This window comes from Acomys minous, assembly GCF_964271855.1.
Source record: "Acomys minous genome assembly, chromosome: 5".
NCBI lineage: Eukaryota > Metazoa > Chordata > Mammalia > Rodentia > Muridae > Acomys > Acomys minous.
In genome coordinates this window covers 42,907,864-42,928,648 of record NC_140494.1, presented here as the reverse complement: position 1 = coordinate 42,928,648, position 20,785 = coordinate 42,907,864, and the positions used below count along the sequence as shown (strand labels likewise).

Sequence of the window (20,785 nt, the reverse complement as noted above, 5' to 3'; positions counted from 1 at the left end):
CTTGTACCTGTGTGTGAACCTGCATATATATCACAAACATACATAACACACACACACACACACACACACACACACACACACACACAAGGAAAATTAATGATAAGCTTTCTAGAAAAACTATTACTTCAATTGTTTTAAGGATGCTAAGTTTGAATTTAGTATTATCTCTACACACAAAATTTGGGAATAAAGATTGAGTATTCTTAATCTGAACATCTCCAATGACTCAAAATCTATAACATTTTGAGCAACTGCTTAATACTAAAAAAAAAAAATTAGTTTTACAACAAGCATTTTAAATGAAGAATACTTAACTTGTTTTTCACTTTTGTGTGAACATTTTATTTAGAATCTCAATTAGTGAATATTCTCAATTAAAAAATATCACTAAGTGATTGTGCTTTTCTCATTGAAAAAAGCTCAGAAATTTGATACTAGATTTGTATTGCTTTAGCAATCATAGTACTTTTGTGAAGTGAGCGCGCGCGTGTGTATGTGTGTGTGTGTGTGTGTGTGTGTGTGTGTGTGTGTGTGTGTGTGTGTATGTGTTTGATGCTTGGGATTAAACCTAGGGCTTAGCTCATGCCACCAAAAATTCTCTTATTTATCTACACCCTTGCTCATAATTATTTATGTTAACAGAAATCACCAGTAAGGGATGCCTTTTGTTTATGTAGCCACCTGTCTTTTTTGTCCCTTATAAAATACAAATAAGTAAAATTAGATGAATTCTAAGGAATTTCATTTTTAGTTTGTTGATACATCTGGAATAGGGAAAATTAAGTAATGTAGACCAGTGTACATGCTCTTTGGATAACTCAGTGGCATGCAGTCTTCAGTAGCTAGCCACCAGGAAGTTTTGGGGACCATTTGACCATTTCAAAGGCTTTACAATATAAAGCATCTTTCCAGCATATCTTTTCACCCAGAGATGTGGTCCATTCAAATGCATTCCTTATGCAGTGAACATAAAGAAGATTTAAGATAATGGCAACACCCTGGAAGCCATCTCATAGTGACAACGAAAATAATTTGAGTTATATCTGCCACACAGTAAATGTCCCATCCATTATGCGGCCCCCTCAGCAGTAGGACACTTGCCTGTTATACATGAGGCCCTGGCCTTCATGCCTAACATTGCAAAAATAAATACATAAAAAAATTCCTGTTTATTGGCTAGATCTGGGTAGGGGTTTGAAGTTTACTGCATGTATTGTCCTTGGCTGGTACCATAGTTTGAGCAGGACTCCTGGCCCCAAATCTACCCATCATAATGTTCTTCTTGTAGGTTTCTAGGACCCTCTGGAGAGTGGGGTCTGATTTTCACACAAACTCTGGTGCCCCATATTTGTTCATGTCCCCTGGATGAGGAGACCTGGTCGCACTCAGAGGAAGGATAGCAGGCTACCAAGAAGAGACTTGATACCCTATGAGCATATAGAGGGGGAAGAGGTCCCCCTCAGTCACAGTCATAGGGGAGGGGAGTAAGGGTAAAATGGGAGGGAGGGAGGAATGGGAGGATATAAGGGATGGGATAACCATTGAGATGTAATATGAAGAAATTAATAAAATATAAAATATTTAAAATTTCCTTCACAGGCATGAATTCTTCATGTTTCTAATGCCTAGATTTAAACTTATTGAAGTTTGAACTGTTCCTTACAACACTTGGTTAACTTACTTGGGAAAGAAGAGTCACAAGTCTTTTAATTTATTGCCTTTTAGTATTTAGTAAATTTTATTTTCAAGCAACTTCCTGAGTGGTCCCTTATCTTCCACTGAGAACTTAATTTACTGATCAGATACTAGGGATAAAAGGCCACCATTCCTTATGTTTGTGCTAGCCATCTCTAGCTCCCTAGATGCTGTTTCTTTCTCTGCTACCTAAATTGCTCATATTCCTATTTTCAACTCTTACACACATAGGCTGTTCCTTATAAAACTGCTTGTGGTAATTTTAAAATACAGTATACATGATCCTTGAAAAATTCTAGGAGTTAAAACTGTGTCTGATATTTCTCTTTCACCCATTTCAGTCATGAATAGACAGTGGGAACGCAATACATATGTTGCCATAGATTTGATTTTACTTCATGGGTTATTCTTCTTGGTTATTTGAGACATGGGTTCACTATGGTTTAGCTCATTATGTAGGCCCAATTAGGCTTGAACTCAAGAGATGCGCCTGCCTCTCTCTCTCCTCAGTACTGGGTTTAATAGTTTTTGCCATCATGCCCAGAAATGGCTCATTCTTTTTTTCTTTCAGTTTTTGTTTTTTTGTTTAAAGATTTATTTATTAATCATGTATATAGTGTTCTACCTGCATGTAAGGTACCAGATCTCATTATAGATAGTTGTGAGCCATCGTGTGGTTATTGGGAATTGAACTCAGGACCTGTGGAAGAGCAGACAGTACTCTCTTAACCTCTGAACCATTTCTCCAGCCCAGTGTGTATATATATATATACACACAGTGGTCTAGTTTCTAAATGTTGAGAAATTCCAGGCTTAATTGCTTAATTAGAGTCCTGTGTGGGACAGTCTGAAATGCTGGAGCAATTGGGATTGGAAAGTGTCCTGGGAGCTGTCTGGTTCTGATGAGGAACAGCAATTGAAGCACTTGGTGCTGGAACATGAAAGATACAGGATGTCAGTGTCCAGCATGCGGAGAGGAATGCATCCTGTCAGGTCTGATCCAATGTCAGTGTTTGGTTCTTTTGTTCTGAAATCATGTAATTTCTCACAAGCATTATACAGCTCTAAAATTATAAGAATATAAGGTATGTATGTGTGTGATGCACAGATTAAAGCTGGTTTTTTGCTCTTTGGAGAGAAAAAAAGAGACATCTGTAAATCTTCATTCATGCCATAAGAATGGCATCCAATAGTATTTCATAGGGGTTCTGTAGCTGGCAAGACGCATTGTCTATGCCTAGAAATTCACTTTTTTTCTTATGTAACCTATAAAACAGGCTGGCTGCCAGAGGAGACTGCTCTTTACAAGTGCAAGAATACAAGGAATGATGAGACGTCAAAAGTTTTTACGGTGTTCTATATGAAAGGGACAATAAAATTGCTGATGTCTTAGGTCCAGGGCCCAAAGTGCTGAGATCTATTCCTTCCTAGGGCAGCAAAGATTACTTGCGGGCCCAGGAAATGACTCTTTTAAACACAGTCAGGCAACTTTGTAAATAGCAATTGGTGTGCCCGTTTCACACACTGTCATCTCTATTCTCCCCAGTGTCAGATCATTTCCTCTCATCGTACAATATTGACTGCAGTGCAGGAATCAAGAAGGAAGTGGTCCAGTGCATGGGCTCCTTTCAGGATGGAGTGGCTGAGAAATGCGCTGATTATTTCGAGAGGTTCCGGCGCTCTACTCACGTGACGCCCAAGTCATACCTCTCCTTTATTCAGGGCTATAAGTTCATCTATGGAGAAAAACGCGTGGAAGTGCAGAGCCTGGCCAACAGGTGAGTGTGAAGGTCAAAGAAAAGTCACCATGAAGCACTGGTTCTCACCCCGGAGTCACCTTGTTCGCTGGGTGCATTTTGATATGACCTGAGACATTGTTAGTTGTCATAAAAATGGCATCCTAAAGTTAGGATATTGTGGGCCAACAGTATTGGTATCTAAAGGACAGTGCACGGGTTTAAACACATTTCTCCCATGGGCCACAAAAATACGTCAATTCATATTCATTAATAATAATCTCAGTGTATCAAAATATGCATCAGCATTGCTTAAAGCAAAGAAATCAAAGTGCCTTCCCTTGGGGTAGTTTGGCCAATAGTGAACCCAGGTTTGTGTTCTTTACTTCTCCTCCTGTATCTCCTATTGTCTCTCTTGTCTATAATTTATCTGTTGTATGAGTCTGAATCTACACTTGCCTGAATGCTGTCTTGTCTTGACTGTCCCTGTGTCCACTTCTGTTTCTAACAAAAGGTCTTTACTCTTTATTTATTGAACAGTGCAGAGAGAATGAAATGGGGACAAATGAGATTTACTTTATGGAAATCTTTAACAGGGTCTTACAAGGTCTTATGTCACTGACTCCAACTGACCTATATAACCAACAAATAAATTCCATTAAATAATATCTCTATGCTATTTCCAGCATTTATGGTGGACATTTATTGTGTAGTGTTGCTTTCAAAAGACGATATTTTCAGCATTTGTCATCACAACCCTGATACACACATGCATTTCTCTCTGGATCAGGGGTGTGGAAAACTTTGTACACACCAGCTTAGATTGTAAAACTGACCAAATGTGAAATCCAGGATAAGTAGAGTGAGTTGTTAGATTTTTCTCTTAAAGGCGGGTTAAACAAACAGGCTGGCTACCCAGTAAGATCTGTCTTAAGTGACTGCAAGGTGTGTTATTAACTGTGGCTGTGAGGTTTAGCAGAAGTCCTGGTCTCTTAGAATGCAAGAGATGTTTTCATAGTATGGTATCACCATAGGACAGAGGTCAGGGCAGCTCCAGAGCAAAGAAGCATCCAGCCCCAATGCCACTGGTGCTGATCTTGAGAATCAAGATCCTCCTCTACACCCTGGGGACCATTAGCCTGCATTCCTGGGCCTTTGTTGTTGTGTAATAGGAGAAAACTCCCAGGTGTCTTAAATGACTGCCACTTTTGATGACACTGATTGACATAGTTACCTAACAGATGTGGAAGAGAGGTGAAAACACAGATTCTACCTCCTCTTATGCTTAGCATCCGAGTCCTCTGTGTGGATGGAGTAGGCAAGTCCAGCTAATGACTATGTCATTGCCAAGGGAAGATCTTGTGATCCTGAATTTTTCTCAAAATTCGCACTTTCTGCTGGAAAGTAGCCAGAACTAGCCAAGATAGCCTTGTGCGGATGCCTTGGTAGGAGACTGCAGTGTGTGTAAGTGATTCACGGGGTAGTGCCTAAATGGTTCTAAGGCCTCTCATCGTCCAGAGAACATTATTTCAGGTCTATGCAGGTAGCTAGCTAGTTCACACCTGTTCTAGTTTAAATTTTATTTAGTTTCTTGAGGCCAAACCTTTCTTCTTTTTAATTTTATTTGACTATTTTGAAAAACACAAGTTATTATTTTTCTGCCAGCACAGAACTGTGAACATTTGAAGTGCATTGTAATTATGCCCTGGGTGGTATAGTCTATGCCACGGTGGTTCCTCACACTGTACACTGGTCTTTTGTGTACTCGCTTCTTATGTATGGTCAGTGAAGAACACGTGACTGTCAGCTGGAACTAAGCCTAGACGTATCTCCTAGGTGAGGCTTTTTTTTTTAGGTTGCTTTATTAAATATTGTCACTCTTTAAATATGACACTGCTACTCCTACTAGTGAAATGACACTTGAGATCAAGGGCACTTGCCGCACATTTTAAACATTGCTTGCGTGGATTTTCAAACCCCAGAATGAATACTGGATTGGAAAAACTAAAAGAAGCTTCAGAATCCGTTGCAGCCCTGAGCAAAGAACTGGCACTAAAAGAAAAGGAACTACAGGTGGCCAACGATAAAGCTGACATGGTAGGTGGGCGGCCAAGGACTTGAAGGTATTTATCTCTGTTACAAAAAACTATGTATTGTTCTGTATGGAAACGGGAGAAGTAGACAAAATCAACACACCAAGGCAAAGAAACGTGCATCGCCTGCAAAATGTGATGTGATGATATTCCCCCCCCCCCCCCCCGATTCACCTAGGTCTTAAAGGAAGTCACAATGAAAGCACAGGCTGCCGAGAAGGTCAAGGCTGAGGTACAGAAAGTGAAGGACAAGGCACAGGCCATCGTAGACAGCATCTCTAAGGACAAAGCCATCGCTGAAGAGAAATTAGAGGCAGCGAAGCCAGCCCTAGAAGAGGCAGAAGCCGCACTCCAGGTGAATCTGTGGAAGTGGCAGGTGCTCTCAAGGAATTGATGTGGGCCAGACCAGAGAGCTCTAGCCGCGGTCTCCGCGGACCATCAAAATCAGCCCTCTAGATCTCACAGCGACAGATTAACATCTTCTGCTCACTCTTAAGCAATAATGAGTCCTGTCACGGAATGGCGGCCGGGAGTCTTGGGTTGTTCAACTTTTTCATTAAAAATCTGTGTGACAGTGGAAACGTTGCATGAAGTTTGCAAAACGTCTCCTGACTCACTCAGGACTTTGAAGCGGGTGGTCGATGAGATGAAGCCTCCTCTGAGCCTGTTTGTAAATTGTCCAAGTAAAGGCTGCTGATTAAATACAGCCCAGTAGTGACAGAGGCGGGGTGGCTTTCAACTCAGTCAGTGCAATTGTGTGGCCTTAACGGAGCCGATAAAGTAACAAAGGAAGTGGGGTTTTGAGAAATATAACATGTTCTGTGAGCTAGACAGTGACCTATGTGGCAGGTCAGTATTGAAGAATTGATGTAGGATTCTTTTATAAAGATTACTTTTAATTCATTCCTACTCATATACTCCCTTAGGCTATTGTTCCTTGGCGTAGAAATGGATGGGGGAAAAAAACACAATTATGCTGCGTGTCCACCGCTAACTCATCTGACCCCATTTGGATGTCGGTCGTTGCTTGATAACGAGATTATGTTCCCTTACCTCTTTCTTAGCCTGATGCTTGAGAAATTTCCAAGACTTTTTGATCCAAGTCTTTAGGTTTTGTGTTTTGTGTGTTTGTTTTCTTAAGGGCATTTATGACCCAATGATATATACCTCAGTGGTAAAATTCTTGCTTGGCATGTGCGAGGCTTTCAGTTTAGTTCCCAGTATCACAAACAACAATAACAGAAGCCACACACATTTCTTATCTACTGAGATGATGAAGATATTGCTTTCTGTTTTTTCTCTGACTTTCTATGCTATAGTTGCATTTGGCCTGCGTTCCCTAGTTGTTTCTTTCTTCTTTGTGCTCTGGCTAAGCCATCCTCCTCTGGCCTCCAAGCCCTGATGAGGCTTTAGGCCGTTAGATCTACAGACCTGTCAGGCCTTCCTCTTCCACAATTTTGTCACTTTGGCTGTCCTGAGAGAGTCTTTGAACAGCAGAGGGGATAAGGGCACTGTACAAGAACTTTTAAAATCGTGTAAAATTCAGGGTACCTAAAGTCATAGAGCTAGAGCATAAAGCTTCTCAGGTATTGCCTTTTAAAAGGAGGCTAGCATTTCCTTGAGAGTTGAGTTGGCATCTTCTGCGCACACTGTAAGTTAAGATGCTTCTACCATTTCTCTAAACTGCAGTTCTCTACAGCCAAAATATCACATAACCACTGGTGTAGCAGTATGTGGGAGCAGAAGTAGGGCTTATGTCTTACGTCATACATAGCACTAGGCGTACATCAGTAAACTTTGTTACTAGAACAAAGGTACTGGAGATAATCCATGCGTGAAGAAAACATGGCTGCTTTAACTTACACATTTAGTGCTTTGAGTCTGGTATGAGGCAGCATAGCACAGCTGCGGCACACGGAACAAGCGGCTCACTTTATGATCAGGAAGCAAATGAAAGAAAAAGCTAAAGTCCCAACATGCCTTTCAAAGGGGCAGGACTCAATATTGGTTTTCTCCCATGTCTCACCTCCAAAAGGCTCCTGCACATTTAAATAGTATCACCCTAGGGACCAATCTTTTATTTTTGAAGGACGCTTAGTATCCAAACCACTGGACCATATACAGAGGAGAATTTTATAACTTTATGGATCCTACATGTATCTTACTGTGTCTTTGTGTTCCTGAGATCTTGGAAACTGGTCTTGCCAATCCGTTCTAATCAGATACAGCTATGCTTTGCACCATCAGGTTTATGTCAATGTGAGAAAAGCCAGCAACAAAGAATATGTTCTATAGGGCTGGAGAGATTGCTCAGTGGTTTAGAGAGCTTGCTGTTGGAGGACCCAGTTCAGGCTTCAGCGGCACTCGTGCAGTGCCTCCAAACTCACCATAATTTCAGTTCTAGGGATCTTAGTTTGTCATCTGTCCTCTGTGGGAACTAGGTATGTAAGTGGTGCACACACATACATGAGGCATTCATATACATGAGACAAATCATTTGGAGAAGAATGTGTCCCTTCCAACCTTAATGTTTAATCAGACTTTAACTAGCTGTCAAGGAAAAAGTACATTCAAATGGTAAATAACTGTTACATTGACATGGAGTATAGGTCTTACATATACTCCTATTACTGTACCTGCATAAAATAGAATTCAATGGTTGTCAGAAACACATTGGTCTCTAGGTACAGCATCAGCACCAGATCCTTTACCCACGTGCCTGTCAGAAGGGCATGCCTGTCAACATATGTAAGTGATGCACCTTTGTATAAGTGTAACTTAATCCTAGCTTCCCACTGGCTGTTGCTTTCCTTCCCTCATTTCTTCAGAAGTCACACATCTCAAATAAGGGTCTGACAATTTTGGTTCTTCACCCCCCAGTTTTCTTCTGTAGCTGTCCAGCTTTCAGAAATGCGGGCAGGCTGCAACACATCTCTTTCACAGCAGACCATCAAGTTGAGTGTCTGTGTGTGCTCTGTCTTCAGAGAAAGTTTATGCTCCGATGGGGGATTCAGAGGAGGGAGAAGGCTTTAAGACACAGACACACAGGCAGCACATGCACTGTTTGTCCTAAGTGTAAGTCTGTGCTAAACCTGTCCTTTCTCTAATATTGGCTCCATAAAAAGTTTAGCAAAGAGAGTGTTACCAACTAAAAGAGCCTGATTATTAAATAATTTGCAGTATAGGAATGTCTGTGCTGGATTTGGAATAGAATCTTTCTGAGAGCTGTGTGAAATTCAAACTGCCCAACTCCCTTCATTTAAAGGTCACTTCCTAGCTAAGAAACCTCTAATTATTCAACCTGGCAGCCCCAGGGCTACCCTCTAGTGTCAGTCCACGGTGACAGTCTGGGTTGCTTTAGAGAGAGGCAGACTCTTGACCTACATAGCTAATGAGCGAAAAGCTCTGCGAATCCAGTATCTTCCCTCATCTCAAACCCTGAGAACTCCTTAAATGCTGACTGCTTTGTTTTACTTTTTTTTTTTTTAACACAAAGAAGCTTGTATATTTTAAGGGATGTCACAGCTCCATATCTGCTCACCAACATTTCTCTCCTCTTTCTGCTTCTTAGAATTGTAAAAAGTTGACCTCTACACACACCCAACCCCACACAGAAATACACATGTATAAAACTTAGAAGCTAGGATCTGCATGTGAGAGAGAACATGCAGGGTATGCCTTTCTGATCCTGGGGTATCTCACTAAATAGAAAATTTTCCGGTTCCAGGCATTAAAAAAAAATGAGGTTTCAAAGGAAGAAAGTAGAGAGGGTATTGGGATATGTGTGGTATAAAAGTGGAAGGAAGACTACTGGGGATGTAAGTACTCAAAAAGAGGACAGAAGAATGAGGAAAAGGAGGGAACTAGGAATGGCAAGGGCCAGCTAAGTTAGGTATGCATGACAATGTCATTCAGAAGCCGATAACTAGGTTTCTGATGAGATGGCTCAGCAGTTCCAAGCATGCACTGTTCTTGCAGAAGACGCAGGCTTGGTTTCTAGCACACCCACTGGGTGAACTGTAACTGCTTGTAACTCCAGCTCTAGAGGGATCTGGGACTCTGAACTTCAGAGACACATGAATTCTCGTGCACACACTGCTCCCATTACATAATGAAAAAAAAAAAAAAACAAAGCTTGCACATTTGTAAAGAATTGTAAAGAATTTTGACTTTGTAGGACATTCCTTTCCTTGGGGTTAAATGTGACTCTACACCTTATGACTCAACTGTGCTGTTTCAAACAACTCAAGTGTTGTTTGTCCTCAGTTGAAACAGAAGCATCCATACATGAAAGTCTGTGTACATTTTCTTATCTGAGCTTGGGTGCTTCCCCCTTTCTGCAGACTATCAAGCCCTCTGACATTGCCACCGTGCGCACACTGGGCCGACCCCCTCACCTCATCATGCGGATTATGGACTGTGTACTGCTCCTGTTTCAGAGGAAGGTCAATGCAGTGAAAATCGACCTGGACAAAAGCTGCACCGTGCCTTCCTGGCAAGAATCCTTAAAACTGATGACTGCAGGAAACTTTCTGCAGAATCTACAGGTTGGTCTTTCAATAAAAATGAACTAATGGGCGACCAAGTTGGCTGACTTAGCTGAGTCTTTTAATAGAATTCATGTCTAAAAGTAATTTGTCCTACACATATGCTTTGGAAATGCATGTAAGTACTCATTCGTAGTAGAATTTTCTCCATCAAACTTAAGACATGAGGGTAAGGTCTTTTCTGGTCACTTTCGGCTATGTTGACACACAAACTCCAATAAAAAATGGCAAAATCATTCTAATGTGACTAAAGAGATGTATGTCCCATCTGCACATAGAAGCAGATGTGGTTATCCCTCAGTATTTTTAGTACTCACAGTGGATGCAGATATGTGAGGATGCTCAGGTTCCTATGTAAAATGGCATAGGTTTTGCTTATATCCTTGCACATCGTCCTGGATGCTGTAAATGACTGCTAGAGTATTTATGATCCTAATCCAGTGTAAATGCTGCATAGTCACTACACATTTGGTTCCTGTTGTTAGATGATCTCACTATATATCTTATTTGAACTCATGAGGCACCTGCCTCAGCTTCTTCAGAACTGGAATCTCAGGCATGTGCCACCATGTCCAGTTAGTTGTACTATATTGTTAAGGGGACAATGATGAAAAAGAATTCTGTATATGTTCAGCACAGACATGGTATTTCTCATGAATATTTTCGGCTTGCCTTTGGAGTCTATAGATACCAGTAATCCAGTGCCTGTGCTCACATAGTATTATTGGAGGAGTAATTTATATATCTTTCGTTTTGGGGCATATGTAATGTACACATTTTAGGTGTACCATTTGATGAATGTGCATGTACATATTAATCATTACCAAAAGCAGAAGAGTATATTTAGAATCTCTTTCATGCTTATACCCAGTCAGTTACCTCCTATAAATTAATATTATTCTTTTCTCTTGATCATCATCATTGCCTGCTGGGAAACTAACATATATGAAATCACAAAGTGTGAAGCCTTGCTTTGACTTTCCTTCACTATATAGATGGGGTTTATTTTTTGTGGGAAAAGCAACTTTGCATTCATTTTTGTTATAGTTTTCCAGTATATGTATGTGCAGTGAATGCTGTGTGGTCAATATGTAATAATTAAATTTCATTTTTGAGGAAGAAAATAAGAAAATGAAGAGAACAAAGACATTGGTTTTCAGTGTTTGCACAGTCTGATTACTCTAGGTACACTAGTTTTAAGCTCCAAAAAATGATGCTGAGGACAGAGATCTGGGAAAGTCAGAGCAGCATTGCATCTGGTACAGTTACATCATGCAGGTGCAGGTGGCGCCAATGACCTACAAGTGTCACTGATAGGAAACCTAGTAAAGCCCAGAGAAGTTTGACCATAGGTTGCCTTTGTGAGTGTAATCAATAAGCCATAAATAGACTTAACAACCAGTGTTTAGATTTTCTGAAATGTTTATAATCAATTTCAATGAGATCCTTAGAAACAACACCAGTGTGAAACCTGTGATATGTCTTGATTTGTCTACTTGGACTGTTGAAGGAATTTTGGGGTTGTTACTAAGTTTTGGCTATTACAAATGAATCTGCTGTCTGTCCTGATATACAAGACATTTGGGGGCTGTATGCACACGTTTCTGTTGGTCATATGTGTAGGAGTAGGATTTTTGAGACATAGATTATACATATTTCATCAGCTTTTGGCAGACTGTAGAAAAGAGCCTTTTAAAAAAAAGTCTTGTAATTTTATACACTTAGACATACTGTGGGATGCTCCATATCCTCACTGTTTTCTGCTTTTCCCTATCCTTGTGCATGTGATAGTAGCAGTGTCCTTTTGTTATGGGCCTAATTTGCATTTCATTGACAGTAATGATGCTAAACCTTTTTTGGAGGATTTATAAACCTTTTGGAAATTTTTTGTGTTCTTATTTGGATCTCTCTCTTTAATAACTTCCTTTATTTTTTGAACTTAGAATTACATAATTTTCCCATTCTCTTTCCTCCCTCAAAACCCTCTTGTACACCCCACCTTGCTCTTTTTCAAATTCATGGTCTCCATTTTCATTGTTGTTACATGTATATATATGTATGTATGTATGTATGTATGTATGTATGTATGTATTACATAAGTACAACCTACTCAGTCTGTATAGTGTTACCTGTGTATGTGTTTTCAAGTTAACCATTTGGGTTTCTCTGGGGAGGACTATTTCTCCCACTATCAACATTCCTTGGCTGCGTATAGTTCCTTGTGTGGGGTTAAGGCCTTATGGATTTCCCATTGTCTACTTTGATGTGTCTGTTGGTATCTTCCTTGCTCAGCTCCGATAAGGGCACCCATGTGGGTCATAAGAATTGTGGGCATAGTTTCTAGTATTCCTAGGGGCCATGCTCTCACAGCAATCTTTATGATTTTTTGTCTCTTATAGTATTTTTTTGCCCCCTCTTCTGTTGTACAGATGTGTCAGTTGGGACTGGGCTATACAACTCTAGGTTATGATTGTGGTTTTCTGTAATGGTCTCCATTGCAAAGAGAAGTTTCTTTAATGAAGGGAATGGCCTACATTCTTCTCTGTGTATCAGGACAAATATTTAGAGTATAGATAGAGATTATGCTAGCTTTAAAGACATTTTCATTTTATGTATAGTAGTGTTTGCGTGCATGTTTGTGTGTCTCTGGTGTCTACAGAGGACAGAAAAGGAAGTCAATTTCCATCCTGGAGTCGTCAATGGCTGAGCCACCTTGTGGTTGTGAGGAACTTGGGTGCTTTGTAGGAGTGGCAAATACTCTGAAGCTCCAAGACTTCTTTCCAGCCCACTGTTACAGTCTTTGGTCTGTTAGATTTCAAACACTTTACCAATGCCATATATATCTCCGGCCACTTTCTGGCTTACTTGTTCCCATTACTAGTACTTTTGCTATGCAGGAGTTCTTAATTTTAATGCAGGACTTTTTATTGATATTATAGTTAATAGCACTTTCTGTATTCCATTTAGATCTTGGCTTCCTTCTGAGGAAGAGTAAATCCTTTTACATTTCCTTCTAGAACTTCCTTCTAGAAGTTTTACTGTCTTACCTTCCAGATTTAGATCTTGAGACAAATAACTAGAAATTACCTAACCCATGTCCATTCCCCAGGCTACAACATTAGCGTCCTTTTCCTTCTGTTTTAAGTTCAGCATCATTCAAGTGGCAGCTGAAGCCATGTAAGGTGCCTTCTCTCTGTTACAGAAATGAATCAGAAATGAGCTTATGAGTCAGTGGACCACAGACTTGTCCAGGTAGCTATGAGACCAGGTGTCAGTGCAGCTGGACTCTGAGTAGATTCTTTTTGAATGACTCCAGATTTCTCCCTTGTGCATTTGATGGAAGTTCACTGCTTAGAGGAGCTTTGTCTCTACCATTCTCTAAGTCTCGTGGAAGAAACTTGTGACAAGCAAGGTCTGAATGAAAGGTATTCTCTTCTGCTGTACATGTTTGGTGAAGGTTTATTCCATGCAGTTATTAGTTGCTAGATTTATTTCTACTCGGAAAATAACCATCCTTTTAGAAGAGAAAACATTATTTTTTAAACATCCAATTTCACCGTGCCTGGACTTTCCTTCCTGCTGCAGGAAGGCATTGTAAATCCATTTCTGCTCTGTTATAAAATTATATTTCTCCAGGAGATAATAATTCTCTCATATTTGTGATAGCTCTATGATTAAAAATTAATTCATCATTCTCAAGGTGCAATGTCCAAGTTATTACTCTCACATTTCATATGAGTTTAATAGAACTTCTGTCTGAATCTATTAAGCATTTAGTTGCTGATAAATGCTAAATCTATATGTCCTTAGCCTGAATATAGCTGTGTGTGTTTGTTCTTCATTGTTGATATTATGGGTTTATAATTCACCTATTTAGGATTAATAGAAAGAAGTTTTTATTGCTTTTGAAATTCTAATAACTGTATTAGTGTTTATCACCTAAATAATATTTTGCTGGATCCAATGTATTTAACTAGGGCTGGTGTCTGCCTAGGGGACAGAGTGCATGCTGGAGGGCATGTAGTCACTCCACACTGTGCTTTAAGACTTTCACCCAATATCTTGAGACTCTGGTAAAAACCCATACCATTTATCTAGCTTTGGATGCTAACTAGTTTCAGTTACATTGAAAACAGATTGTGAATTTAGATATACATCATAAAACAAGGATTTTGACACATCTTTACATTTTCCTTCCACAGCAATTCCCCAAAGACACGATCAATGAAGAAGTGATAGAATTTTTGAGCCCTTACTTTGAAATGGCCGACTACAACATTGAGACAGCTAAACGCGTTTGCGGGAATGTAGCTGGTCTTTGTTCCTGGACCAAAGCCATGGCTTCCTTTTTTTCTATAAACAAGGAAGTGCTGCCTCTGAAGGTAGGCCTCCTAGGAGGAATCATGTAGCCTGTGCCTGGGAGAGCCTGTGGGTCAATTAATCTTTGTGCAGCAGCTCAGGAACATTGTTGGTCAATGTATTTGTCCTCAGATCCATAGACAGTGAGAATCTGAAAGATGGAGCCCAGTGTGCTTCTTTCTCTTTATAACATAATTCCAAATTGCAGGAGGTTTAAGCAGGAACCAATTCTCCATGAAGACAGAGTCTGTTGTGAGTTGCTTAAAAATAAAACAAAGCATGGGATGTCTTCAACAATGCTCCAGATCTTAAGCAAAGGAATCCTATGAATGAGATAGGATTAAGACATAGACATTGGGGCCAGAAAATGGTGTTCTTTGATGAAGGAAGGTATAGCCTTTCCTTTTCCTTTCTTGTACCTCAGGCAAGAATGTCAACTATTTGTAATTTAATGTGATTTTTAGGCTAAGTCTACATTTTCTCAAGTAGCTGAATTTATGAATGTTATTTATATACTTGCCATCACTATTAAAAAGAAGCGCAGTCTTTAGCAAACAGAGAGTTGAGGACATTAAAAAAACACAAACCCTGATATTCATGCCTTAACAATCATGTCTTGTGGGTTGATTTTGGTTTTGTCCATTTGATCTTTCCCAACCATAAACTAAAATTTACGTACACTTGCCAACTACCCAAGAAAATTAATAATTATGATGAAATAATCATGAATACCAAGGGAATAGTGCAGAATGTAAAGGGTGAGTCTCAGGTTCCCAGAACTATATAAAGGATCAAAGACTCATTCAAGTCAGAGCATTTCAGAGCAAGTAAGCGATGCCGTGCTTGATGACATTATGGAGCCTGGTCACTGGAGATTCCACCTTTGCTCAAGATTAGTCATGAGATGTGCATGACATTCTTTTTGTATTTTCCAAGCAAACATAATAATATATCATTTTGTTCTCTTATTTTTATTTTAAGAATAGAGAACTGAAAACAATTAAACAGAGACCTCTAAAATGCAGAACAAAGGAAACTTTTCTCTGGGGTTCATATTTAGAATCCACTGAAGGATGAGTGTACCCTGTCATCTGTACTGGTAGCTCATAAAATGGTTTTTAAATAAATATTAAAAAACCTTTCATTTTGCTTTTTGGCCTCTGTAGCCTAAAAATAGTTTTTAGGTTGTTTTGCTTAGAACTTTATAGGAAATAAATTTCCTACTGCTATTCTAGCGATGTATAATATTATGCTTATAAAAGTAGATGACAAATTCATATTAATATTTGGGTTTGGATTAATAAAAATTGAAGTGATCGTAGAGCTAGATTAAAGCACAGTTGTAAACCTGTCTGCACTATGGGTGTTGGGAGACTTTCTGCTTTTTCCTCCTCCTTTGTCCCCTGCAGGCCAACTTAGTAGTTCAAGAGAATCGCCATGTCCTGGCCATGCAGGACCTGCAGAAAGCCCAAGCTGAGCTGGATGACAAGCAAGCAGAGCTCGATGTGGTGCAGGCAGAGTATGAACAGGCCATGATTGAAAAGCAGGTAACCAATATTTGGCATGGAAGAGATGCTCACACATTCTTGTGACTCTTGTGAGCATTCATTCTTACCTCATCTTTCTTTGAAGCCTTGGTTTCCTGCAAGAATTCACTGAGTTCTATGCATCATGCACACACAGTGCATGATCCTTCATTGAGTCCTTGACTTTGATTCTAACCATTACCAAAAGCCATTGATAGGTGTCAGAGTGGTCCATTAAGGCAGAAACTGGTTTTAGGAGGTAACTGTTCCATGTTACCTTATGCATGTAGATGACATTAGTGCATCTCAAGTCATCCCTTCCCACATCACTGCATTTAATCTTTTAAAGGGTTTAATAAATAGGTAGGGCAGATATTTTTATTTTTCTTAAAGCAGCCAAGGCACAGACACATCAAGGGAGAGCTCTGGCTTTAAGCTAGTCACTCAGAGCCTGGGATGGACTTCAATATTTTGATGTTGACTTCAAGCCTCCCTGCTATATGGATGTAGCTGACTATAGGAATATATTCTAATGACAGTGATGTCTACAAAATTCTCATCACTCTTTTTCTCTCTGTCTCTCTCTGTCTCTGTCTCTTTCTCTGTCTCTCTGTCTCTGTCTCTCTGTCTCTGTCTCTCTCTCTCTCTCTCTCTCTCTCTCTCTCTCTGTCTCTCTCTCTCTCTGTCTCTGTCTCTCTCTCTCTCTCTCTCTCTCTCACACACACACACACACACACACACACACAACACACACAGAGAGAGAGAGAGAGAGAGAGAGAGAGAGAGAGAGAGAAAGATTGGTGTTGGGAAGAGATTTTCTCTTAGAATTTAGGTTCATACACTTGTCACCTGCTATCCATATACAGTTTTCCTGAGAACCCTTCCTTCTAAACTCAAAGTAGAGTTAATATAGAGCTTATGCAGCTAAAACCTCAGGGTTCCTTACTTGCATAGATGGCAATGAGTACGTGGGTTACCAAAACCTTTATGGTGAAGGGTGAATGGGCAGATATCTGTACATTAACCTTCTGGTAAAAAATGCCTGAAGAGATTGCAGAGAAAAGGCCCTGGCTCTTCTAAGTCATAAAACTACTTTAAATGCCTTTGTATTTCATATCTGCAGAAAACTTCAGATCTCACTCACACACACACACACACACACACACACACACACACACACACACACACAGGACTCCCCACACAGATTATATAAGCTTTTAGCCCCATACCACCTGTATCTGATGAACCCCATATTGTATTTGGCAAGTGGGAGTCAATGGACTCTTCCTTTGAATATTTCATGGAAGTGGCCCCTGTCCAGAATAAGACACCTGCTTATGATTCTACAGTTTCATTGCACACAGAATACGTGCTGCTTCTCTTGAAGATCAAAGTCTCCTGAAAGCTGTGTGAGAGTGTCCCTAAGGAGGTTTGCAGGAGTAAGCCAGTAGCACCTGCATGGGCTTGTGTATTTATAGTCAGGGAGTTCACTTACATAAGGAGAGGATCAATGCTGCAATGTCAGACTCCATGTTGCCAAGCAGGAGGGAAGAGTTATTAATTTCTGTCTTTATGGATATTCACTTGCACCCAGAAGCACTCCTGAATAAAATAGTCCTTTCTATTGTTACTGTGTTTAAATTTTAGTAGGTTTGCATTGGCTCTTTCCGTTTCTTCTTTTGTTGCTGCTGTTCGGGAACATCTGTTTGTTAGTTTAGATAAAGGAACACATGAAAACTGCTACTGTAAAAAGATGACCGTAGATTGAAAACTTTTGAGTTTCAACAAAACTCAAATTTCTTTAGGTTAAATTTTCTTTAGTAGCCACGAGCTTACTGTCATCAACTTCTGAACATTCCCTTCAGCCATTTCTGTTGCATTTTCCTCATCCTTCAGGCTGGATGAAGCAGAAAGGGGCTTGTGGACCTCCCAAACTTGTTCTAGACTGCAATTTGTTGCAGCCCAGGCCTACACGACCTCTTGAAAGAGTGTCCTGGCTACTGTCCACAAAGGACACAGTGCATTGTCCTAAGGTCCAAGTTCTCTGGTCTCATCAAGAATAAGCCAGCTTATTGCCCACTTAAGTGAGACCAGACCTCAGAGTTGGATCAAGGGGTTCCGGTACCCAAACTTTAGCCAGAATAACCTGTTTCACTCCATGTACCATAAGCACTAACCATTCTTTGCCTATATTGTAATAAGCAGAGGAACCTGAGTACCCAGAGAACAAAGACAGGGAAAGAGGGACTCACAGTTTTCTTAGTTGTCTAGATATAAGTAAGGATGAGGAATTCAGAAAAAAAAATGCAATTAAAAATCTTTTTGTTGAAAACACTGTTCAAAATTATTTGGAATTAAACATCGCACAATAGGTATCTTTATCCTCAGGATGAATCAAATGTGATGGGGATTTGCCACAAAAGTCGGTATTTGGTTGTATTTCATTAACTAAGTGGGAAGACATAACTCCAGAAGGAAGATGAGAACAAACGGATTAACTATCTCCCTTTGCAAGACACTGTGTTGTGTTGTTCTTACAAAAGCGGTCTATTCATTATAGAAAATGCACTTAGGTAATCCTGGAGAAAAATATAAATAATAATTTGCTCTTGCATTTGAACATATGCTATATATTTTACATATACTTGAAGCTCATTTATAAACAAAGCACTTAGTACATACTGTTTTATCTAAGTTATTAGCGCAATGAAGTATTGCAATCTTTTTTTGGTCATAAAAACTTGCAAGATAGTTTTTAATAAGTTTAGAGTATGTATGTCAGCATACTATAATAATTTAAATGGTAATGTGAGTGATTCCATTAGAGAACAGTATTGAAGCCATTTAAACTTTCCGTATCATTATAGATTCCCATTGAACTTACGTTGTAAAAATGCGCAGGACGTATTTGTTATAGATGGGCATCTACAGATGTCCAACTTTTTGTCAAGTCTTACTATGCTTCCTATACCGTCACATGTAGAACTAGGAGCCATCTCTTAAACATGGATGGCAAGAAGTAGTTGGGCCTGTGAGTGTAGTTCAGCAACAAGCATGTGTAGCATGCCTGAGGCCCTGGGTTCTATCACCTGCATCAGAAATTGGGTAGAGGATTGGCTTCTGAGTGGCCATAATACATGCAAGTCCCCATTAAAGTCTTGTTGCTGTTTCAGGGAACAGCTAAGAAATATGTGATAAGTTGGATGCGGCTGAGATTTACCCAGGAACCTTGGGGTACAATGAGGTGGAGGTGACTTAAGCTTCTTCCGATGTTGACTGAGACATGGCCTTAGATGAAGTGTGCAAGACATGAGGTCGTAATGTGAGAGAGTCCGAATGGCATTTTCCTAAGGTTTTAAATTCTTTACATGCTTTGTGCCATATGATACTATCATGTGTGATTTTTACCAATGAGTGATAGAAACGTCCATCATTTTTCTATTATCAACACCTGGGGAGGATTTGGTTGCTGGGTTTAAAGCACTGGACAGAGAACGAGAAACAAGGCAAGGTCAGCATAGACATATGGAGCCAGAGTCTGTTACCTGTGAACCGGGCTTTCCAAGTATTAAGAAAGGCAGACAATAAATATTTTAAGGTCATACATTTGAATTAGTAGCTGCTTTTTTTTTTCTGAGTAAAGGCTTCCTTCTTGTCTTGGCCTTCTTCAGACCTTGCTTGAAGACGCGGAGCGGTGCAGGCATAAGATGCAGACAGCGTCCACGCTCATCAGTGGCTTGGCAGGCGAAAAGGAACGGTGGACGGAACAAAGCAAAGAGTTTGCTGCGCAAACTAAACGGCTTGTAGGTCTGTAAATTCTTTTATTAATGAGACTGTGGGTTGACTGCAATGAAGTCAGGAGCCTTAAGCTTTAGTCAAACAATGCTTGCTTGTGTGTTTGTGTGTCTGCAAGCTTCTCACGGAGGTGGATAATTGTCCTGTACATATGTGTTCTGATTTGATGCGTTAACGACCTTCACACCTCTTATTATTAGTTCACTTTCAAACATTTCTATAACTGTGGAATATTGATCAAGGGCACTTGGATGAAGGCTCTGTCTTCTCTGATTTTTAGAGTTACATTTTTGAGCTAGGGGTCACTCTCATACCACAAAGTTCTGCTGCCTTAGTGTTTAACCTCTGACAGTCCCTTTGTGATAGGACATTTAGACTCCGTTCAACAGCCAATCAAATTCACGCTTATTTATCAAGCCATTGCAGCCCGTGCTTCCAGTTGATTTGTGGATTTCAGTTTAAAAGGAATGGTTGTTGTTTTACACTTCATTTTCAATTTTAGGGAGTTATACAATTTCATGGATGGTCACAGAACATTTTAGGGGTTCTTGCTTTCCGTTTTAGGGGATGCGTTGCTGGCAACGGCTTTTCTATCGTATTCTGGCCCATTTAACCAAGAGTTTCGAGATCTGCTGCTAAGTGAGTGGAAGAAGGAAATGAGAGCCCGTCACATCCCATTTGGGAACGATCTAAACCTTAATGAGATGTTGATTGATGCGCCCACTATCAGTGAGTGGAACCTACAAGGCCTTCCCAATGATGACCTGTCCATTCAGAACGGAATTATTGTCACAAAAGCATCCCGCTATCCTTTGCTGATCGACCCTCAGACTCAAGGCAAGATCTGGATTAAAAAGAAAGAAAGCCAAAATGAGCTCCAGGTGATTTCTATTTCAGTACATTTACATACATCTAATTGTATTTTTCATTATAGAGCCTCCTCCAAAATAAAATAAAAACAAAAACAAAAAAACAAAAGAGGGAAATAGTTGAATATCTTACAAGTTTTGCTTGGAATCCTAAAATGGAGATGT

The 20,785-nt window shown here is 39.9% G+C and overlaps 1 protein-coding gene across 3 annotated transcripts in view; it reads left to right on the top strand.

Annotated features, from left to right (window-relative positions):
• The window catches only part of DNAH5 (dynein axonemal heavy chain 5), a 279,963-nt gene that overhangs the window by 205,479 nt on the left and 53,699 nt on the right, over positions 1-20,785 (top strand). For all 3 annotated transcript variants that reach the window (XM_084781257.1, XM_084781256.1, XM_084781258.1), the window contains 8 exons: positions 3,242-3,473; positions 5,414-5,528; positions 5,703-5,879; positions 9,868-10,071; positions 14,274-14,453; positions 15,840-15,977; positions 19,628-19,763; positions 20,316-20,632. In XM_084781257.1, coding sequence (XP_084637383.1) covers positions 3,242-3,473; positions 5,414-5,528; positions 5,703-5,879; positions 9,868-10,071; positions 14,274-14,453; positions 15,840-15,977; positions 19,628-19,763; positions 20,316-20,632 — 1,499 coding nt within the window. The remainder of the gene's footprint in view (positions 1-3,241; positions 3,474-5,413; positions 5,529-5,702; positions 5,880-9,867; positions 10,072-14,273; positions 14,454-15,839; positions 15,978-19,627; positions 19,764-20,315; positions 20,633-20,785) is intronic.